General features: G+C 56.6%; 2 protein-coding genes across 2 annotated transcripts in view; both read left to right on the forward strand.

Annotated features, from left to right (window-relative positions):
- The first annotated feature begins 4,726 nt into the window (after nucleotides 1-4,726).
- On the forward strand, nucleotides 4,727-6,313 carry SLC18A3 (solute carrier family 18 member A3). Its single transcript, XM_068548939.1, has one exon. The coding sequence runs from the start codon at nucleotides 4,727-4,729 to the stop codon at nucleotides 6,311-6,313; it is 1,587 nt and encodes a 528-aa protein (XP_068405040.1).
- Nucleotides 6,314-8,340: 2,027 nt separating this feature from the next.
- CHAT (choline O-acetyltransferase) overlaps nucleotides 8,341-23,108 on the forward strand; it is a 49,784-nt gene continuing 35,016 nt past the window's right edge. The window contains exons 1-7 of the mRNA XM_068548940.1: nucleotides 8,341-8,490; nucleotides 10,992-11,094; nucleotides 14,015-14,206; nucleotides 14,983-15,101; nucleotides 16,634-16,687; nucleotides 20,249-20,429; nucleotides 22,327-22,504. Coding sequence (XP_068405041.1) covers nucleotides 11,029-11,094; nucleotides 14,015-14,206; nucleotides 14,983-15,101; nucleotides 16,634-16,687; nucleotides 20,249-20,429; nucleotides 22,327-22,504 — 790 coding nt within the window. The 5' untranslated portion in view covers nucleotides 8,341-8,490; nucleotides 10,992-11,028. The remainder of the gene's footprint in view (nucleotides 8,491-10,991; nucleotides 11,095-14,014; nucleotides 14,207-14,982; nucleotides 15,102-16,633; nucleotides 16,688-20,248; nucleotides 20,430-22,326; nucleotides 22,505-23,108) is intronic.

The raw sequence follows: 23,108 nt of genomic DNA on the forward strand, positions 1-23,108 counted from the left end.
GTCTCTGGGACCAGATGTCTCAGTGAAGCAACAAATGGCAAGGCCCTGGAATTGACCCGGTCCATGACCTTCTCAGAAAAGAGGCCACGATGGACTGATGCCTCCCTCCAAAGCAGCACCCCTCCATACACAACTCCTCCAGGACCCCCCTAAATACACACACACACACACACACACACACACACACACACACACACACACCAGACCTCACCCAGGCACAGGTGCAAGATGGCTATCCTTCCACCCCCTCCCCAAGCTGCAACATACCAGGACTCCCCGAGTCCCCAGCAAGCTCCACTATGGCACTAGTCTGGTGTAGAAAAAAATTTTTTTTCCTAGCAGACTGAGGTCACAACTGTAGGCAATGGATAAAATGAGAAGGAAGATTGTCAGCCAGAAATCATCAACCTGTCTCTATCCATACAAAGCAATAATAATTAAGCTCCCACTAAGTGTCAGGCATTGAGTTAGATAGTTTCAAGTAAGTCATCACATAATCTTCATTCATCCTGGAGCAGGACAGCATGGTGGCTGAGAGCCGGAGGGTGGAGCTAGCCTGCATATGAAGTCTGTCTCCACCACTTGTGAGTTCTCTGACTGGATGAATTACTATACCTTGGTGTCCTTACCTGCAAAAAGGTAGTATGAAGGTTGATAAAAGATTAAATGAATTAATGTTTGTAAAATGCTTAGAACAGTGCCTGGCACTTTATAAACACATCTATGTGTCTTATAAATAAGTTCCTTGCTTTACTCATTCCACTTACTAGATATGTACTCTCTAGTAATAGTTACTACATCTGGTTGAGAAAAGAGGGAAAAAATTGCTTTCATTTTCTCCAACAGAATTGGATGGGAAGTTCCCTTTTGCCTGCAAGTTATGCTCAAATAGAGGAGTCTCTGGGAAGGAATTTACCAAGAGTTCTGGTGAAGAAGAAGCCACAGGTGCAGGAAGATGGAGGGTCCGGGCCCTTGAGGGAGGCTGGTTGGCAAGTTGCAAAGCCGGTACCAGCACCCTGGACAGCTCCCCGCAGGCCAGGGCCAGAATAGAGGTTGTTCCCCTCCTGCCAAGGCTCAGCTTTTTGCTGAGGCGAGGCGTCCTGGCCTGCTGCCACCTCCTCCACCCTAGTCCTTGGGGCTGCTGATGCACGGGTAGGAGGTTGCCTTCTAAGCTGGAAGTTGGAGGGTGAGAGAATTTAGTGTCCCTGGAGCTTCCTTAAGGAGCTGGTCCTGGACCATCTTCCTTCCTTCCTTCCTTCCTTCTTGCCTGCCTGCCTGCCTGCCTGCCTGGGTGAAGTCTGGTGTGTGTGTGTGTGTGTGTGTGTGTGTGTGTGTGTGTGTGTGTGTGTGTGTGTTTTGGGGGGGATGTCCTGGGGGAGTTTTGTGTGGAGGGCTGCTGCTTTGGAGGGAGGCATCAGTCCATCCTGGTCTCTTTTCCTTCCATGGATCTTCATCTGCCCCTCTCCTTGGCACTGCCAGGGAGGGTGTGGTCACCTTGCACAAAGAGCAGCAGGGGCATGATGAGGCACAAGGAATAGGGAAGCAGCATGAGGACAAGACTGGTCCCCATGGCCTGGGTTTAAATTTAGGCTCTACTGCCGGAATCTCAGGCAAGTGACCCAGCTTCTCCATGCCCAACTTCCTCATCAATAAGACAGGGGAAGTAGCACCTACACTGAACCAGGATTGAGTGAGAATTAAATAAAGCAGCACACACAACACCTCTGGCACAGAGATGTGCTTAATAAATGAACCTGTTTCCTACCATAGGGGAACAGAGGACTGGAGAATTGGGCATGAGCCCAGAGATAACTTGCCTTCATGCTCAGGAACAGCCATGAATTCTGTGGACCAGAGAGCTGGAAGAAGGGATCTGCATCTTGAAGTCCCTGGGAAAGTTTCTCTTCTCTAAGATTCCACTGTTCTTTAGCCACGAGACAGAAAACTTCTGCCTTAAATTCCAACCCCCCTTTTTCAAATCAGATACGGCAAACAACATATGCATAAATAATAATTGCTCAGTAGGTTGGAAGACTGTCCCTTTAAAAGCCTCATAATGGGAGAGTCAGAAGGGACCAGAGGTCTCAAACTCAAAAGACCAGAGAGCGAGGCAGGTGATGTAAATTTGTGAAGCCAGCTGGAGAAAGACTGCAATGAGCTGGAGAGGGTGTGTACTGACTAACGGCCTTCAAATAAAATTTAAAATAATTTTCTCACCCAACAGAGCCCTTCTACAGCACCCATTTCCTACTGAGGGCTGCAGCGAGTTAGGAGTCCCCTAACCCCTTACTTAACGGAGACCAAGGCTGGAGCCCAGAGAGAGGCTGTGACTTGCCCAAGGTCATCCAGAGCCAGGCCTGTCCCCATACTGGAACTTTTTCCCTCCCTCAGACAGAGGACAGTTTGGCCACTTCAGAGCAGGTGTTGGCAACTCCTTAAGTGAAAGAGTTTCTTCTCCTTCCCTGAGGTGTCTGGGTGGGTGGAGAGACTGGGCAATGGGTGGCAAGGCTGCTACCTCTCACCCTGGCGTGCTGGTCTCCATCACCTCATCCGACAGCTATCTCAGGGACAGAAGCCAACTTTCCAATGCCTTCTGGGCCTCTTACCAGCCAAGACAGAGCCTGGAATCATAATGCCTGCTTAACCAGAGGGGCTAGCCAGGAAGCCAGTGTACCCCTGAAACTTTTATCTGCTCTTTACAAGACCCACAACTGTAAAATGAAGATAAAACAACACATCTTACAGATGATAAAAATAACCACAGCAGCCACTTACATTGCTCTTACTGTGTGCCAGGCACCCTAAGCAGTGGGTACTATTATACATTTTACAGATAAAGAAACTGAGGGATAGAGAGGTGAAGTGATTTCCCCCCCTTCCTCCCAGGCGCCCTAACTAGTAGGTGGCAGAGCCAGGAGCCATCTCAGTCCTCTGCCTCTAAAGCCCAAGTTCTTTCCACTGTATCAGGATGCCTCCTTCGGAGTGGGGAGCACCGTAAGGGAAGAAGCCGTATCTAATGGTAGTTTGCTTTTGAGGCCAGAAGGATGGGAAGAATCCTCTCTGACTCTGGAAGAAAGAGACAAACTGTAATCTCAACAGCACGAATCTCCCAGCCTCCACTGCCTCAGAGCCTCTCTCCGGCCAGTCCGCAGACCAGAACATGGACTCGATGTGCCATCCATGGTCAACGCTGGGGACACATTAGGCCCAGCGCAAAGCCAGGGCGGCTCACCTTGTCTTCTGAGAACGGGGCGTCTCAGCGGGTGTGGCCCTCTTAAGGTGAGCCCCCCTTGAGCCTCTGCTGAGAGCAAAGCTGCTGGATCCCGCCCAGAAAATGGTTTCGGCACCCACGCGGGGTCTCTTACAGATCCAGGCGTAGACTCCTGCCACATCACTCCCTGAGCCCACCCGGGACTTGGAGGCAGCTCTGGAGATTGGAGGTGGGGGTGGGGTTGGGAAGGGGGCGGGACCTCTCGGAGCGGAGGGAGGGCTTGGTGTAGTGCGAAGACTGCCTGGGAGGAGTTAGAATGGGGAGGGAGTGAGGAGGCGGGAAGGGAGAAGAGGCGGAGCTGCCGGACCCGGACAGTTAAAACGGAAAGGGGGCGCACTGGTTAGGAGAAGGAGGTGGGGAAAGCGGTAGGGTGGCCGGGGCAGAGCTGATATTGGGGGCCCTGGGTGGGGACGAAGCGACTTCTCCCCTCAATCCCCAGATGCTCACAGTCAGGAGTTCTCTGCTGTGACATTCTCCCGAAGGGCCGGTCGGTCGGAACCCAGTCCAGCAGTCTGCGCCTCCCCTCCCCGGCGTGGAAGGGGCCAGGGGGCGGGGCCAGAGAAAGGGTTGAGGGATCTGTCGTCGGCGCCCCTCCAGTCACTGCTCCACATTCCAGCTGCGAGAACAGATGGACGTAGCCTCGGCTCACCTCGGGGACTCCTTACCCGCTGCGTGCTGAGATCCAGGCTAAGGCGGAGATCTGGAGCCCGTAGCGCCCCCCTCTCCCGCGGGGCCGGGGGAAAGCGGCCGCTGTGTGCCCCCTTCCGCGGGGAGAAGAGCGGGCGCGGACCCCACGAGTCCTAGAACTGCGGGGGCGGAGAACCCGCTTGTCGCGCGGCGCACCCATCCTCAGGGGCTTGGCCAGTACTCTTTCGCACCGAGACCCCTTTCTGGGGCTTCCAGCCTTGGCGCATCTGGGGAGAGGACCCCCTCCCGGCAGCGCCCCGCCCCCAGCCCCCGCCCCGCCGACGTCGCATTAGCATGAGCGACGCAAGTGGCCCGGGCACCACTCGGGGGCCGAGACTCGCCGCGTCACAGCCCCGAGTGTAAAAGAAAAAAAGAGTAGGCGGCGGCGGAGGAGGCAAGAGCCGACGCGAGGGGAGGGGAGAGCGGCGGGGCGAGCGAGCCGGCGGGCTGGCGGCAGCAGCATGCCCCTCGGCCTGCTCAGGCGGCCTCTCAGCGCTGCGGGGGTGGCTCCCGGCGCGCCCGAGCCTCAGAGCGCTCAGTCTCCGGCCCCGGCGCCTTGGCACGGCCGCCTTTCCTGACCGCCCCTGAGCCCAGCGGCGGCGGGTCCCGAGCTCTGTTCCGGACAGCGGCGGCGCCTCGCCGGACAGGGTCCTTGCCTTTCCCGGCGAGCAGGGTCCCCCGAAGTTCCGCGCCCTGGTCTCTGCACTGCAGGGCGCGCGCGCCCGGCCCCGGCCGAAGCGTCCTCGGAAGAGCGGCGGGGTGCGGGTGATGGAACCCGAGGCGCCGGCGGGTCAGGCCCCGGCGGCAGCCAGCAAGCTGTCGGAGGCGGTGGGCGCGGCTCTGCAAGATCCCCGGCGGCAGCGGCGCCTGGTGCTGGTCATCGTGTGCGTGGCGCTGTTCCTGGACAACATGCTGTACATGGTCATCGTGCCCATCGTGCCCTACTACGTGCACTCGGCCAGCGAGAAGCCCACCCTGACTTCCAAAGTGTGTGTGACCACCCTGCCGCCGCCCACTCCGGCCAATGCCAGTGCCGACACGGTCAACACCTCGGAGTCCTCGACGGCCGCGATGCCGGCCAGGTCTACCGCGCAGCCCCAATACCCCACCGACAACGAGGACGTGAAGATCGGGGTGCTGTTTGCCTCCAAGGCCATCCTGCAGCTGCTGGTGAACCCCCTGAGCGGGACCTTCATCGACCGCATGAGCTATGACTTGCCGCTGCTTATGGGTCTGGGCGTACTGTTCGCCTCTACAGTGATGTTTGCCTTCGCGGAGGACTACGCGACGCTCTTCGCCGCGCGCAGCCTGCAGGGTCTCGGCTCGGCCTTCGCGGACACGTCTGGCATTGCCATGATCGCCGACAAGTATCCTGAGGAGCCAGAGCGCAGTCGTGCCCTGGGCTTGGCGCTGGCCTTCATCAGCTTCGGAAGCCTAGTGGCGCCGCCCTTCGGGGGGTTCCTCCACAAGTTCGTGGGCAAGACCGCGCCCTTTCTGGTGCTCGCCATGGTTTCGCTGCTCGACGCCCTGTTGCTGCTGGTCGTGGTCAAGCCCTTCTCCGCCGCGGCGCGGGCGCGGGCCAACCTGCCAGTGGGCACGCCTATCCACCGCCTCATGCTGGACCCCTACATCGCCGTGGTGGCAGGCGCGCTCACCACCTGCAACATCCCCCTCGCCTTTCTCGAGCCCACCATCGCCACGTGGATGGAGCACACGATGGCGGCGTCCGAGTGGGACGCAGGCATAGCCTGGCTGCCGGCCTTCGTGCCGCACGTGCTAGGCGTGTACCTCACAGTGCGACTGGCAGCGCGCTACCCCCACCTGCAGTGGCTGTACGGCGCCTTCGGGCTGGCAGTGATAGGCGCCAGCTCGTGCTTGGTGCCCGCCTGCCGCTCCTTCGCGCCACTAGTGGTCTCGCTCTGCGGCCTCTGCTTCGGCATTGCGCTGGTGGACACGGCGCTGCTGCCCACGCTCGCCTTTCTTGTGGACGTGCGCCACGTCTCGGTCTATGGCAGCGTCTACGCCATTGCCGATATATCCTATTGCGTGGCCTATGCGCTCGGGCCCATAGTGGCGGGCCACATCGTGCACTCGCTTGGCTTTGAGCAGCTTAGCCTTGTTATGGGCCTGGCCAACCTGCTGTATGCGCCCGTCCTGCTGCTGCTGCGCAACGTGGGCCGCCTGAAGCGCTCCCGCTCCGAGCGCGATGTGCTGCTGGATGAGCCACCGCAGGGTCTATACGATGCTGTGCGCCTGCGGGAGCGCCCTCTGTCCGACCGGGAAGGCGCGCCTCGCAGCCCGTCAGGCCCCTTTGACGCATGCGAGGACGACTACGACTACTACACCCGCAGCTAGCAGCCCCGCTTCTCCTCCAGGCCACCCACCCACTCCCCACCCCACTCCCACCCCCGGGTCAAGGTGGCTGCTCTGTGAGCACACTGGCCAGCTCAGGCTCAGGTCCCGCCTTCTCCAGCGAGTACCCCAGCCCCTCCTCTGTCTTGATTTCCCCTGCCCGAGTCCCCTCTCTATGACCCTTTCTGTGTCCTCCTCCCTTTCCTCCAGTGGGGCGTGGAGTACCGAGGCACGTGAACTGATGTGCTCCTGGCAAAGACGAAGAGGCGCGCGGGTCGCCACCTCGGGGCTCCCCGATGTAGAGCCGTGCCTCTGTTTGTCCTTCCTTCCGTTCCTCCCAGTGCCAACTTGGCCCGCTGCGCCGCGGTGCCTCCGGGCCGAATCAATAAACTATATCTGTACGAGACCGAGTCTCTTTACTGATGGGGTGGGCGGCCGGGCAAGGGGCCAGGGCAGAATGGGAGGGTGAGCTGGGTCTAACCCAAATCCAGGTCTCAGTCCAGCGGGCACGCAGGAAGCCTGTTGCTCTTTTGCTACCTGGAAAAGGAGATACGAAAGAAGCAAACTCATCAAGGCTCTCACCCACGAACACCCTGGTGCCTAGGCCGGCCTCAGCCCGCGACAGCCCCTCCCTCACCCAGGCCTAGCGCAGCGCCCCCAGGGCGCCGCCCGGGGGAGCCTGAGGACCCGCTCCCTCCGGGTGCGCTGGTCCCGCCCCTTGAGGACACACCCTGAGTCTAAGACAGAGCTCTTAGGCGCCCAAGCTTCCCTTCCCTTCGAGCCTGGCAACCTGCCCCGTCCAGTCTCCGAAAGGGAATAGGGGTGGAACTGTTATGGGCAGCTGAAAAAAAACCGGCCGCATCTTTAAGGGCTTGATTTCTCTAGACGCGTGTGTGTGATGTGTGTGTGTTCGTTAGACCGCTGGACTCTATCCTACGAGGAGTGGAGGAACAGTTGTCGATGTGTCCGCTGTGTCCCAGCTATGCGGGCTTGAGTCAGGGCTGGAGAGAATGATAGCGTGAGAGCTGATACCAACCCCACCCTACCCGGTCCTGAGTGCAAGCAAGTGCCCAGGGCTGTCAGAGAAGTCTCCCCACCTTGAGTGGGGGTCCCCAGAATCCCAGACCAGCGTGTGTGCACCACTCCCAGTCCTGCAACCTGCGGCCTCCTGAGGGCTGCAGAGTCCTCGGATTCCGGCATGGAGAGGTCGCCGTGTTGGGGTACGCCTGTGTATTAGACAACGTCTGTGGGGGTCTGTACTGCTGGTGTGTGCACATCTGTTCTGACTCTGTGTGTCCGGCTGTGTGTGTGTCTGTCTGAGCAGGGTCTCTCTTTGTGAGTGTCTGTGTGTGTTCGTGGGTAAGGATCTATATGGGGTGGGGGGGGAATGCATTGTCTGGGAGGAATGTCTGCCTCTGGCTGTGTGTCACTAAGCATCCCCAGGTCTGTATCCTGCATATTCCCCGCAGTGCCAGCCGGGATGAGTGGGAATAGAAAAGGACCTGCAGTGATCGACAAACAGGTTGTTTTTATTTATTATTATTATTATTATTATTATATTGTAAAAGGAGTTGTAATAAGGTTTGAGCCTGCCCTAGACAGTGGGGAGGGCACAGATTTATCCAGACCCAACCCTCCCCAGGGTTCTGCAGAGGCAGCCACGGCTAGGATAAAGGGGTTAGGGGAGCGCAGGGACTGGGGAAGGCTGAGCTGAGGGCGATGGGCACGGGCGGGGCCACGTTTTGCACCCCCCATCTCGGGCCTGGATTCCGCTGCCTTTTCGAGAGATCGTCCGGGAAGCCGTCAGAGCACGGGATGGGGGCCGGGAGGTAGGATCCCGGAAGGCGGCGGAGTGGTGGGGCGGGGCAGGGGTGGGGGAGACAAAGGATGGAGTGGGTGAGAGGTAGGGGTGGGGCTGTGGGGAGGGAGGAAAAGGGAGAAAGGGGAAGGAGGAGGAACAGGAGGAAAGAGGGGAGGCGACTGGCGCGGCCGGCTCGCTCGCAGCCAGTCGCGAGGCCTGGGGACCCGGCGACGTCGGAGGCTCTGCCACCGACTGAGGCGGTGGCCCCCACCCCCGCACTGCTGACGCGCCCCCGAATCCCTTCCGGCTCACATTCTAGCCCCTAGTTCTGCTGGGTGCGGTGCAGCGGCGGCCGAGGCAGCAGAGACGAGGAGAGCAGGTGAGTAGGGCTGGTCTGGCGGAGCACAGAGCGGGGAGCACAGCGCGGGGAGCCGGGAGCGGAGGGAGGCTCCGTCCAGGGACCGCGCCGGGGCCGGGAGGCCCCAGAGACCGCGGAGTCCTCCGAGTCCCGAAGGGCAGCGGCCGTCGGGGGACGGCCAGGAGAGCGAGGGATTCTGTGGCTCTGGTGTTTCTCCACCCAGGGTGGGGGCAGGGGGACGGGGAGCTGGATGGTGCGAAGTTGGGGGAAAGGGCTTGGACAGCCTTGACTGTCAGCTTCGCGGCTTCACGTGTGTGTCCACACTTCTGAACCCCCATCTGCTAAGTGCCAAGGTCTGCACTTCCCGTGCCCAGTTGGAGGGTCTGCAGGTCTCACTCCAACCCCCTGAAGTGCTGGCATGCACCTGCCTCTCTCCGACTCTCTCACGGAGGCGGGAGATGGGGTGCAGGCATGGGCGCAAGTGGCAGATATAAGCCGGGTGGCAGGGAGCCCCTGGAGCACGCGGGCAGCCTGTGGTGCCCGGGCTGAGCTGGGCTTCGGCTTCCAGGGCAAAGCAGAGACCCCTCCAGGCAGGCTTCAGAAGCCAGGCTGGTGGGAGTGTGGAGTGGAGGGCACCAAACTGACGTAGAAAGATACCGACACAAATACACCCTTTAGGCGCCAGCCCACGGGCCAGTGAGGAAGAGCAGCTGGCCAGCAGGAACAAGGCCCTCCCATTTGGCACCCATGAAACCATCCTACTTCAATCTCCTGTGCCTCTGCAAGACATGGGGTCTCTGAGTCTTGACTAGTATCTTCCTGCTATGGTCTGGCTGGGGGCCAGAGCAAGAGGAGGCATTGGCTGCATTGTCTATAGGGCCCTTACCACCTTGCCCTTGCCCTACTCGCCCCCTCAAAACTCCCGTGGCGGGCTTCCCTGGTGGCGCAGTGGTTGAGAATCTGCCTGCCAATGCAGGGAACACGGGTTCGAGCCCTGGTCTGGGAAGATCCCACATGCCGCAGAGCAACTGGACCCGTGAGCCACAACTACTGAGCCTGCGCGTCTGGAGCCTGCGCTCCACAACAAGAGAGGCCGCAACAGTGAGAGGCCCGCGCACCGCGATGAAGAGTGGCCCCCACTCATCGCAACTAGAGAAAGCCCTCGCACAGAAATGCAGACCCAACACAGCCAAAAATAATAAATAAATAAATAAATAAAATTTAAAAAAAAAAAAAAAACTCCCGTGGCGCTGGGATCGACTCTCATCTGGATGCCGTTGCTTCTGCTTTGCAGTGGGTAGCGGCAGCCCCTATGCTACAGGGCGCTCACCGGTCTGGGGACCACCTAGTCCCGAGTGCTGTGGCACAGTGTCCGCAAGGACTCTACATTCTCTGCCCAGTGCTACCAGGCAACCCCAGGCTCCTCCACCCCTGGGCCGGGATTATCTATCTTTCTGGATGCTGTGTCTTAGGGTCAACTGTGCCTTGCACCCAACCCCCCTCTCCCACTGTGTCTGCCTGGGGGTAAAATGGGCTAAGTCTTAGCTTTAGGCTCTTGGGAGAGAATAGGGGATGGATGAGTGGACACCATGGGTGGGTGCTTATGCTTATGCAGGATTATGCTTAGGGATAGAGGTTGGGCCCTGAGGGTAGAGGTTGGGCCCCACTAGCCTTAAAAACTGGCTTTTGCCCCTCTTGGCCTGGCTCACTTCTACTGTACCTTCAGAATTAATCCACCTCCTTACAGGCCTATTCAGGGGACCCCTAGGGGCCTGGGCTGCCTAACTTCCCTGTACCATCTCCCTCAGCATTCTCATGCCACCTACACTGGGAGCCAGCCGACCAGAGACTGCCTAAGTCACAGCCCATCCAGCAGGGTCCTCCCTGCCTTGGCCACGGGCCAGTCTCCGATAAGCCTAGAGTGTCTCCTGGAGCCCAGAGCCTTAGAGGACCTTGTATTCATTCATGTGCGCATGCATTCCTTGTACTCAGCTACCCAACACTGATTTTACTCCATGCCAGGCACAGGGCTAAGGCCCAGAGGTGAAGCACTGAACACGGCAGGTGTAGTCTTGCCCTGGAGAAGCTCACAGTCTAGTGGGAAAGAGAGATTTTAATCTGCAAAGCACATATCTATCGGGTCCCAGGCAGGAACAACGCAAGTGCTCTGCCAGTGACCCCTCATGGATCTGGAATGAGCAAACCCAGCCCTGCTCTCTCCCACGCTGCTCTGGGGTGGCCAGTTGAGGCTGGATGACAGCAGTTTTGTGGAGCAGGTGCCAACTGGCGACTCATTTCAGGCCCCACCCTCTCCTATTTGGAGTCAGAGAGGACACTGTGGTCAGTGTGTGCACTGGTCTGGAGGTCAGGAGTTTGGGACCAGGCCCACAGGGAGGGCTGTGAACACTGCTGCCCAGCTCTGGCCTCCTCACAGGGCAGGGGCAGGGTGCCAGGCTGTGGGAAGTGAAGGGTCCGGTCTAGGTGGCTGTTGTATTGATGCCTCTCTGCTTCTTGGTCCCCAGGTCCACACCTCTGCTTCCCCAATCAGGAGTCACCAAGATGCCCATCCTCGAAAAAACGCCCCCTAAGACAGCAGCAAAAAGTCCCAGCAGTGACGAGGAGCCTGTAAGTGATGTTTGGATCCCTCTCTCCCCACTCACAAACTCTTGCTTCCGGAACAGTCCTGAGTGGGACTGACCCCCAACTCTTGCCTGACCCCTAGCTCTGTGCTCTCCTGGGCAGGAGACCCAGGCTGCAGCCCTGCCCCAAGTTTGCTGGGGAGCCCGGGGAGGCCTGGAGGGGTGGGAGAGGCATCAGGGAATACTGAGGGGATGCTGACAGCCACACTTCCTAACCTCCAAGGCCAGGGAGAGCCCTTGACCTGAGCCAGGCACTCTCTTTTCTCTCAGGGCCTCCCCTCTCTCCAAGTTCCACCTCCAGTGGCTGTGAGCCCAGTGGAACTGCCTTAGGATGAGGCTGAATTCCCTACTCTAAGCCTTGTCACATCCCAGCGCCAGCTGCTGTCAGCCCTGGAGCCTTAGGCGCCGTCTTCCCCACTGGTCTGAGACAATGCCACCCTTCCCTGGGCAGGCATCCTCCCTCCCCACCATACTCAACCCACATTCCAGAGTGATACAGCGACACATCTGATCTTCAGGCTGTTGCACACGGCTCTTCCTGTCTTCTTGACACCTCCTTACCCCAACCCTAACCCCAGGGCTTCATTTGAAAATCTGATCAGGATTTTCTGGCTTCTCCTCGTGAAGTTGCTCACCACATTGTCCAGAAAAACAACCTGACAAACACCTCTGTTGTTGCCTCTGGTCCGTGGCACGTCCCTCACTTTGGACTGTGGCTGCCTTGAGAGCAGGCTCTGTATCTCCATTGCCCCTGAGTCCAGCCCAGAAATGCGAGCCCCGGCTCACGTAAATTGCCCAGAAATGTTTATTGATCTAAGACCCCAGAGCCCAAAGACCCTCATTTGTACAAGTCCCTGCCTCTGTACCCAGGCAAGGCCAGAAGCCCACGAGAGTCTGGGAAGAGCCCCAGGGGGCTGAGACATCTGAGCAGAGATTTCCTGCTTCACTCCTCCTTACCCATCACTGATTCCCCATGACCCAGGCTGAGTCACTGTCAGAGCTCCGAAGAAGGGTAGCCTGTTTCTAGCAGGGGCTCCAGCCAGATCTGCTGACACTCTTGGCCAAGCCACCAGCTGGACTGCGCTTTCTGTAGATGTTTCCCCACTCACCCACCACACAGACCCCCAAGACCCCAAGAGAAGGAAGAGGGAACTAGAGCAGCTTGGTGGGGAGGCTGGACGTGGCTCTCTGGGAGTGGGCTGAGCAACCTGGAATGCTGCCCGGACCCGTCCTCAAGGGTTCCCCAGGGCAGGAGCAGTCCATAGTTGGCACTGACACCCTCCTCCCTCCCCCTAGGGCAGTGAACTCTAGAGACAGGCTCAGACAGGCAGAGCCCCTTCCCTCATCAGCGCAGACGCTCCGGCTCACTCACACTTGGGGTCCGCCTGTCCAGACCTCCCGGGGGTGGGGATGGGGGCTCGCTTCAGTCCCTGCAGCAGCGGGAGCAGAGCACAGGTAAGCATTCAATGGACCCCCTTCACTCCACAGCCTGGCCGGGGTGGAAATTCACTGACCCCACCACCCCACAGAGGAGAAACCCCTGAAAAGAAGGCAGCCCACCATCTGCCAGCTTTGTAAAGTTTAAGCAGTAGTATGAAAAGTCCTGGTTTCCGATTGTGACCAGCTGAGTGAGGAAGAAGGAAAAGGATGGATGGAAAAGGGAGCAAGGGAGAGAACGACGAAGGAGGAAGGAGCAGAAGGGCTGTCGGTGGTGGGGAGCGGAGACTGATTTCAGGTCCTGGCTCTGCCATCGAATGGCTGGATGACTTTGGACTAGTCTCTTCACCTGCTGGTCCTCAGTTTCCTCATCTGAAAATGGGACAAAAATTCCTTCCCAGGCTAAGCCATAACACTGTTGAACGCACACAAGATCCCAGGGTGACAGAGCTCGTAAAATGAGAAGCCCAGATCAGGAGGACATGGGTGGGGAGTTCTACTTAGATTCTTGAGACACTTTGGGGGCCCCCAGGTATTATGGGTTTTCTCTTAGGAATCCATCTGGAGGGATAAGGATAGTAATATCATAACATTTTATGATGTGCCTATTTGGGGCCAGTTGTTTCTCTTATTTAATGCTCTCTGTGCCTCTCTCACATAGGAATTGTTATTTATGGCCTATGAAGGAGGAAGCTGAGGCTTGGAGAGATTAAGGGTGGAAAAACTTCCAATGCATTCCCCCTTACCTGCGCCCCATACCCACATGCAGCTAAATGCCCCTCCCTGTGTTTCATAACTGGGAGGGATTTACTAAGGAGCCCAGTGCATGAGTCACCTTCCCAGGAAATATAATGCAGAATTCTGGTCATTAGGGCAAGCAGTGAACTATACCTCACACCACCTTTCAACTGTCCAAATGTCTCCATTAGAGTCACACCCTTTGGGTCCGGAGATCAATTGGATTGTGGAGCCCCAGCTGGGAACAAGTCCTAAATTAAGAGTGGCCAGCAGTCAATATCAATAACAGGACCATTTCATCTTACACTCATTCTTCATGGTTTATAAGCACTTTCATATTCGTGATCTCTTTGACCTTATGAGAGATAGAGGTTATTACTTCTGTTTTACAGGGTAGGAAACTGAGGCACAGAGGTAGGGGTGATTTGCTCAAGATCACACAGATGGTCAGCAGCAGGGTCGGGGCATGAACCCATGTCTGTCTGGTGTCAGCATCAAGGTCTTTTCCTCTGCACTTTGTCCCCTCCTAGAGGCCAGGCTGGGGTGTGGGAGAAAGCTAACAGGAGCTTCCTAAGTTCACAATTCTGCTGAGCTGAGCCCTGGCAACAGGTGAGTCCCAGGATAGGGAACAAAGATGGGGCAGATGGAAATAGACACAGGGGGTCAATTTGGGGACAGGCATGGGCCACACATGAGAAGAGGAACCAAAGCCTGTGAACCTTCTCTTCCAGGGGCTGCCCAAACTCCCCGTGCCCCCGCTGCAGCAGACCCTGGCCACCTACCTGCGGTGCATGCAGCACCTGGTGCCTGAGGAGCAATTCAGGAGGAGCCAGGCCATCGTGCAGCGGTTTGGGGCTCCTGGTGGCCTCGGTGAGACCCTGCAGCAGAAGCTCCTGGAACGGCAGGAGAATACAGCCAGCTGGGTAAGAGCTGCTGGGAGGGGGCAAACAAGGAACCCATGGGGCAGGGGGCAGAAAGCAGTCATGGAGACAGAGGGATTTGGATGAGGGGCAGGTAGGTGACAAAGATGGGGCAGATGGAGGGACAGGCATGGGGGAGACAACAGAGGGATAGTAAGGAGCAAGGGTGAAGGACAGACAAGATTGGGGTGGGAGATAGGGATGGGGACAGAGAGGGGGCAGATGGGGATAGAGATGGGATGATGGGGAGAGACAGGGTACAGTGATGGAGGACAGATGGGGATAAGGATGGAGGACAGACAGGGACAGAGATGGGGGCAGATGGGGATAAGGATGGGGGACAGACAGGGACAGAGATGGGGGCAGATGGGGGACAGAAATGGGGAGGCAGATGAGTAACAGCGATGGGAGCAGCAGAGGATAGCGTGAGGTCAGGGAAGCAGAGAGAGGTGAAAGGCAGGAATGAGACACTCATAAGAATGGGCAGGGGACATGGATGAAGCAGTAAACAACCAGGATGAACACTGGGATGGAAGAAAGGAGATAGAATGGGACAAAGCTGAAGGACAGGCGTGGTAGACAGGGAGCACACAGGCCCTAGCCCATAAGCGGGGCTCAGCGTATGTTTGTGGAATGAATGAATGAATGAAAAAAGTACATGATCTAGTGAAAGGTCCCCATTTTCCCTTGGGGCTGCCAGGATGGGACTGGTGCGCTCCACAGGCGAGATGTGTGTGGCCATTGCGGGTAATGGCACCCTTCCCCACCCTCCCTGGCAGGTGTCTGAGTACTGGCTGAATGACATGTATCTTAATAACCGACTGGCCCTGCCTGTCAACTCCAGCCCAGCTGTGATCTTTGCCCGGCAGCACTTCCAAGATACCAATGACCAGCTAAGGTGAGGCCACCGTGCTCCTGGGCTCACAGCTTGGGAGTCTGCCTGGAGGAGGGGGCCTGGCACCAGCACCAGGAAGGAGAGGTTGAAACTCGTGCCTCGGCTGAGCTTTCTGAGGCCGAATGGCCCTGAGACAGTGGCATCCAGGCCATGGTGTCAGAAGGAGGTTAGGCAAGCGGCACGTGGGTAACAAACACAGGGTCTTCCTCAGAATGTATCTATTTGGGGTGGGGTGGGGAGGTCACGGGCCCCCAGGTGTCCCCATGGCAGTCTGGGCCTGGTTGAGGCCCTGGGAGGAAGCCTGTAGCCTCTGATCCTGCCAGCGCTTGAGGCTGGGGCTTCTTACTGGGACCCACGGCCCCAGGCTATCTCAGAGGGCCTCTGCTGCCCTGCAGCCCCCAGCTCTGGACAGAGGCTCTGAGGGAGTGGAAGTGGTTTCTTCCCGCCAGCCACCGCCAGAGTCTCTGCCATCTGCTGCAATTTCAGAGCTCACTGAGCCCCTGGAATGGCCTCTGGGCCCACTGATGACAAGGGAGGGGCCGTTTACAGAAGGGTCAGGTCGGGAGGAAGGGTCTCCCTGCCGGAGTCTCTCAGAGCCAAACCCAGGTCTCTGGCCTCAAGACCCAAATGTGGCACAGCATGGGGACAGTTCAGAGGGAGGAAAAAAAAAAACAAGAGGCAGGGCCCACCTCGGCCTCTGAGCAGGGCTCAACTATGCTGGAAGACCCCCGCCCCCCTCCTTCTTCACCAAGACCAGCCCGACCAACCTGCTGGCCAGGGGCAGTCTTCCCCCTTCCCCTGCAGCCAGGCCTTCCCTGGGCAGAAGGAAGTGTGTGGATAGATGAACAACTTCTGGAAACAGTTCTCAAAATTGCATCGAAGGGGACGTTTCCCTCCTGATGCAATTAAGCCAGGCTCATCATCCATGGGCTATTAAGATGACAGGGTCCCGTGGTAAGGTTGTCTGGTGCCTTTTTTCCCCACGCCAGCACCCACTTTCCTTTTCCTTAGCATTAAGGGGACCAAATGACTGACTTTTCCCAGGAGACTGGATTTCCCAGAACCCCGGGGTTTTGGCCCAGTCCAGCCCCAGCACAGGCCTTCACCTGGAAGAACCCCATCCCTGACTGTCCAACCTCCTCTTGCCTGCTCTGTGGCCTCTCTTGGCTTCCTCTCCCTCCTCCTCCTCCTCCTCTTCATTCACCTTCCAGTTTCCTCTCCTCCCCCCCCGTTCTCTCCTCAGGACCATTTTTAATCCAAAGTTTGTGAAGGACTGACAGCATGGGGGTAGGGGCAGGGCAGCAGTAACCCCACCTGATTAGTGTACCATCAAGGCCAGACATCTGGTGGGTGGTCCATGAGTCTGGGAGAGACAGAGAGGAGGTGGGAGGGAGGGGGAGAGGGAGGTGGAGAGAGAAGAAGTAAGAAGGAATGAAGGAAGAAGGGAGGGAGGGAGGAAGGGATTTGAAGGATGGAGGGAGGGAGGGAGCCTGGGCCCTGGAGAGGAGAAACTAAGGCCTCATCTCTCTCTGCAGGTTTGCAGCCAACCTCATCTCCGGTGTGCTCAGCTACAAGGCCCTGCTGGACAGGTAGGACGGAGCCCAGCCTGAGAAGGGTAGTACCCTGTTCTGGCACAGTCTGTTGACCCATCTGTCTCCCTACCACACTAGCCAAGGAGCTCCCAGAGGGCAGGGAACTTGCCTTTTTCCAGCTCTGTGTTCTGGGCTCCCATCACAGAGCAAACAACCCCCCTGAACTTCCTGAGCATCAGAATGACCTCTAACCCAGCTGGCCCAGCCATTAATGGTTACTTTGCCCGGGGTAAGCACGATCCCTCCATGATCTCTTTAAAATGCCCCCCTCCCTGCATACGTCTTATATACACACATGCCATGATTCAGTGTGTCAGGAATATAGAGAGCATATCAAAAGGTGGGGAAGGAAAAGTTGTTGGAGCGCGGTGATGGTGAGTTCAGCCTTGTTACTCACTACCTGAAAGGAATGGGCTCCCCACTCTGAGCCTGTTTCCTCGACCCCATCAAGCTTGAGAAATGGGTGAGCTGACTCAGTGGACCCAAAGGTGTCCTGACAGATGGAGAGAGCTGCATAAGCACAGTGGGTCATCACTGATTTTAGGAGGAAAGTCCCTTTTCCAGCCAAGCACCAGGTGCCCAGGAGCAGCAGAGAGAGTGAGAGGGCGTGGGGGACCCCGTGAGAGGGCCTCAGAGTCCCCAGAGGCAGGTAATATAAGGGCATCAGATGCTGGAAAGAAAGAAGGGTCCAAAGCAGTGTCCATTGCACAGACGAGGAAGCTGAGGCTCAGAGAGGTTAAGGGCCTTGTCCGTGGTCACACAGCCAGGAGGTGGCAGAGTGAGGAAGGCACAGGGGCAAACTTCACTTACTTTTTAACTTGATCCAACCCAGTCTTACCCAGACTTGCGGGGGAGGCTTAGACCTGCGGCCCCTCCAGGGTAGGGCTGTTTCCCCTGGAGAGGAGGGGGCAGGCCCCCAGACCCAAAGTGCAGAGTAGCTCCGGGCTTGGGCCCTGGGGTCAGCAGACCTGAGTCTGAATTCTGACACCCACAACACAGGACGTGTCGATCTTGAGTGAGTAATCACTCCTAGCTATAGACCCCTGTCTGTCAAATGGAAATAATAATAGTAGCCGCCTCTTGGGGCTTCTGTGACTGTCCTATAAGATGACGCCTTCAAAGCTTTCAGCACTAAGTTAGGCACACAGCAGGCTCTCCATGCATTTCTGAACCAAACACTCCTGGACTTCCGTCTGCTCACTCCTCACCGTACCATGCCCTCGCTGGGTCACCAGACCTTCCGGCTACTGTTACTCGTGGTGTTTTTTTGGTGTCTGTCTTCCTCGCTGGGAGAGCTCTGCCATCCCCCAGAACTCAGTGCTGCTGACACTCCGACTCTCTGATTTCAGAGAGCTTCATCCCTTACCTTGTCCAGCTGGACAGCCGAGGAGGAAGGGCACCACCCACGACCTTGTACGCTTCCATCGCTGACAGCCTAGACCCCAGAACCCCACGTGTGTGTGCACGCGCTTGTGTGCATGCATGTGGGCACACTCACACAGACATGCATACCCATACACATCCATGTGAAGGTTCCCACGTGTGATCACCGTAAACGTCACAAGGCTGGAAATTTATGCCATTGCCCAAGCGCCTGTTTTAGACGCTTCGTTTACTCATTTATTCATTTGCTCACTTTGCAAATTGATGTTGGGAAGGCAAAGGGAAATAACGCCCCATCCCTGTCTTCAAAAGGTTCTCAGACCGTTTGGCAAGACAGACACATCAACAGCCCGAAATACAGCTGTGTCGGTCCCCATGAGCCCCACACTCCATTATCCGACCCCCTGACGTCCCCACCAGGGTGCCTCCCGGTCATTGCAAGCTGAGTCATCCCCAGTGGGCCTTCGGGGTCCCTCCCCACACCCCAGCTGGACCCTCACCTTGTCCTGCCGTCTCAGTAAACACACCACACACCCTCGGTGGCGAATCCAGGACCCTAGAAGTCACCTGAGGTGTCTTTCTCCCTCGCCTGCTTCCCTGGTCCAAGTGCAGGCGCATCACTCTCCCTCCAGAACCCATTCCCGTGCCTCCCTTCCCCTCCTCCCACCACCCTCCCCAGGCCCATCACCTTCCCAGCAGCCCACAGCCTCCTTCCTGGTTCTTCCTTTGACCCACTTCCACCCATTCTCCACACAGAACCAGGGCCATTACAAAAGCAAAACAGATCAAGTCCTGCCCCTGAAAGCTCTTGCCTTCTTGGGCTTTCACTGCCCCAAGAATGAAATGGTACCACCTTTCCACTGCCAAGGAGACTCACAAGTCTCCCCACCTCTCTGGCCATCTCTTTACTCAGTTTCAATGCACTGGTTTCCTTTCACCTTGGATGAGTGTTCCTCAAATGATCTATGGTGAAGGACCAATATATTCTTTTAATTTAGTAAAGTGTTTGTAAAACACCGCAGAAATGAATTAGCAGAAAAATGCCCAAAGGTACAAAATACGACACCATTTGTTTTATTGTTAGATTCAACACACACAAACGTCCTCTGTCAACCTGTTACAAGTTTCTGAAAGCTCCTTCTGGAGTCCCACACTCACCCTGTCGTGAGCTGGTCATTACAGTTCAGTCCGACACCCACACTTGGAGCAGCAGGGCCCTGGGACACCCCACCCAGCACACCTCCTACCTGCTTCTTACCCTCAGGGCTCAGCTCACAGGTCTGGTCCACAGTGAGGCTCCCTGGCCTCCCTGAGGTCCCTGGTCGCTCCTTCTGCCCCACCAGTCACTGTCTCATCACCCTGTCTCACTACCTGCTTGCTGTCTTTGCCCCACTACGTACCCCAGACCTGCGCCCCATTAGAACCAGAAACTCAGGTCTTGTTTGCAGCTATATGCCCAGATCCTGGTGCCTGGCCCCAGAGACTGCTCAGTCACATTTGTTGGCTGAAAGGATGGAAGGAAGGAAGGAGGAAGGAGGGAAGGAAGAAAGGAAAGAAGGAAGGAAGGGAAGGAGGGAGGGGAGAAAGAGAAAGAGAGAGAAGAAAAAGGAGGAAGAGGAGGGGAAGGCGGAAGGTGGGGAGAGGAGGAGGAGACAGAAGGAGGAAAGACAGGGAAAGAGAGAAAGTGAGAGAGAAGGAGGAGGAGGAGGAAGTGGAGGAGGAGAAAAAAGGAAGGAAGAAAGTACACGAGACACGCTGAGACCACAGGAGAAAGAGAACTTTCCACCCTGAACTCAGAGGAGGTTTCTAGAAGAGGTGATGAAGGAGTAGCCTCTAAAAAGAGTAGAGGGAGTTTTCTAAATACATTAGTTGAGAGCAGGAGTGAGGGTGAAAACGTGCCAAGCAGAGCAGCAGAAGCAAAGGCCCAGAGGGCTGAAATGGCCAGATCCGCGCCTGCGCACACGTAGTGCATGAGGCCGGGGTGAGGGAGACTAACGGAGGCCGGAGCACACCCCGAGGGGCTCCACGGGGCGCTCCACTACTTTAGAAAGTGGCAAATCGAGCTCTTTGACAGCCATCGTCGTGCAGTTCTGGTGTATCTGCTCCACTTTGCCTAATCAGGTTACAGTAGAATCAACTCTGATTCCCTGCCTCCCTTCCCTCCCGCCCCTCCAGCCACTCCATCCCCACTGACTGTGCCAAGGGCCAGCTGTCAGGGCAGCCGCTCTGTATGAAGCAATACTACGGGCTCTTCTCCTCCTACCGGCTCCCCGGCCACACCCAGGACACGCTGGTGGCCCAGAAGAGCAGCGTCATGCCGGAGCCTGAGCACGTCATCGTGGCCTGCTGCAACCAGGTAGGTGGCCCCTGGCTGCTGCAGCCTCTCAGGCTTGGGGAGGGGCGCACGTGTGCTCATGCATTCCTGCTTCTCCGAGGGTGTTCAACCCCCTCCCGGAGTCACGCGGTGAGCTGGGGCAGGGTGGCCCCAAAGTGGGGTCTCTTGATTCCTGGTCAGTCCCATTTCTCTCCGCTGGTTGGATTTTAAGAGCGAGAAGAGTCATCAATTGAGAATGCCTTCAGTGGGTTCCCATTTCAGTCCTGACCACCCAGGTCAGGTTCAAAGAACCGCCTGGATGGACTGAGAGTCGTTAATGAGACCCAGCCTGTCCTTAGCCCTTCCACATGCAGTCACCCAGGCCGTGGCCTTCCTGGAGACCACATACAGACAGACAGACAGCTTACAGACTGACTGTCAGGACCTCCATGTCCAGACTGTGGGCTTGGCACTTCCGTTCATCCCATCTGATCCTACGATGACCCTGCCAAGGGGGCCTTGGAATCTCCATTTGACAGATGAGGAAACGAGACTCAGGTTAAGTGGCTTGTCCAAGGGTGAGAAGTCCTCCTAGGTCTGCCAGTGTCACAAGCCCACAAGGTCCTCAAACTGGGTTCCAGGGAACAAAAAAGAGTCCGTGGGGGCCCAGGGGACGGGCCGGGCATGAGGACTTCTGACACCAGACAGTATATTCTATATATTGAGGCTCCACATAAATATTCCATCTGACTAAAAGCTGTTTTGTTTTCTGTCAAAACCCAAGTTTGACACCCACCCTGGGGACTCCCCTGATATTTGTTCTACAGTGTTTTCTTCTTGGGCTCATCTGACATTTTCAGTCTAAGCCGGGAGCCCTAAGTCTGCCATTGGAGGATGGCCGTTCCCAGGTTCGAAGCCCACCTGACACCTGGCCGGCCACAAAACAAGGACCTTTCTCCATCTTCCTTCAAAAGTCAAACCCAGAACTTCCCAGCCCCCATGCACCCTAGGGTCCATCCCTTCCAGAAGCGCTCTCAGGCTCCCACCCTGAGCCAGGCCACCTGTATGCTGTTCAGCGTGTGGGACCAGGCACTCACATCAACCAGCTGACAAGCGTTCTTGACCTGGGGCTTGGAATAAAACCCTTTACAATGCCCGAGGCTCTAGCTTCAAAACTGCTGAACGACAGCTCACAAGCCTTACACACAGAGCACACGCAGGTGCACATGTGTATGTGTACACGTACGCGTAGAGCATTTTGTGTGTTGTTTTTCCATTTTAATCTTCCTCTGCATATTATTTGCTGACTTGCTTTTTTTCTCCACTCACCAGTGTGTTTGAGATCTATCCCTGTAGCTGTACCTAGAGCTAGTTCATTCCTTTTAACTGCTGGATAGACATGCACTGGACGAGTACACCACAATTTACTTAACCATTCCCCTACTGGAGAACATGTGGGCTCTCTGTACCGCTTTGCTATTGCAAACAGGCTGATATGCACATTCCTTTATATGTCTTTCCGGGCACAAGAGTATACATTTCTCTAAGCCTTAGGCTAGAGTATGTATTTATAAGAGCAACTGCTGAATCATAGGGCGTGCACATTTTCAGTTTTGATTGACACAGCCCTCCAACAGCAGTTGTATCCATTTCTACTCAATTCCCCACAAACATAATGGTTTTATGTAATCTAGGAACTACAGAAACAAGCTTTCTTTAGTAAGTTTAATCTGACCTTCTTTGATTTGGGGCAGTTTGGAGGCCAGCACAGTCGGCAGTGTTGGGCTGGTCCCTACATTATGACTCTTCAGAACCATCACATACCTTGGGAACCATGGGCCCGAGCATCCCCGCCCTGCTCCCGTGTGGAGGCTCAGGGAGGGCCTGACGCCTTGGGCTGGCCGCCCTGAGTGACGTCTTTGACCTGTTTCCCCCACAGTTCTTTGTCTTGGATGTTGTGATTAATTTCCGCCGTCTCAGTGAGGGGGATCTGTTCACTCAGTTGAGAAAGATAGTCAGAATGGCTTCCAACGAGGATGAACGCTTACCTCCAATCGGCCTGCTGACGTCAGACGGGAGGAGCGAGTGGGCTGAGGCCAGGACGGTCCTCGTGAAAGGTTAGCAGCAGTGCCCAGCGCGTCTCCACGCTCATCTCATCCTCACGCCCATCGGCTCCCCTCCCTCCAGGGTCGGGCGCCATGCCTCATCCCCATTTGCCATAGCATGGGGAGCTCAGGCCTCCCTCCAACCCAGGACCGATGGCATGTCCTACTGTCAGCCGCGGTGCCTTGAAACCGAAGGCACCTTTTGTACCCTTGTAATTCATCTGACAATGTGCTAGCTTTCTGGGTGAGGCTGACTAGCCCTGGAATCTGAGGATGTCCAGGAATATTGAGGGAGGGAAGGTTATGAGCTGGATGAAGGCCAGCTGCAATGAAGCAGTTGTGTTTTACTGGTGGGCAGGGATGGTACTCATTTCAAGAGTCTGAGTCACTGGGAGAGCTGTCAGGTAGGGATTTGGGATGGAGCCCACCTCTGGGAGGGTGGTTGGCTACCTCCTTCCTGTGATTTCATGGTCCCGGAACTCTTCATCTTCAAGCTGACCTTATCCTTCAGGCTGCTGCTCTTATGAAAGTTTCTGAGCGTTCCCATAAGAAATCCAGGAAGAGCCTTAAAATTTTCAAATCATCCTTCTGGAAACTACTTTTCAAACCCAAAGCG

This window comes from Eschrichtius robustus, chromosome 7 (assembly GCF_028021215.1).
Source record: "Eschrichtius robustus isolate mEscRob2 chromosome 7, mEscRob2.pri, whole genome shotgun sequence".
Taxonomy (NCBI): Eukaryota; Metazoa; Chordata; class Mammalia; order Artiodactyla; family Eschrichtiidae; genus Eschrichtius; species Eschrichtius robustus.

Bases quoted from the DNA above. Each gene is read 5' to 3' on its own strand.
- SLC18A3 (XM_068548939.1), top strand. From the start codon at position 4,727: ATGGAACCCGAGGCGCCGGCGGGTCAGGCCCCGGCGGCAGCCAGCAAG.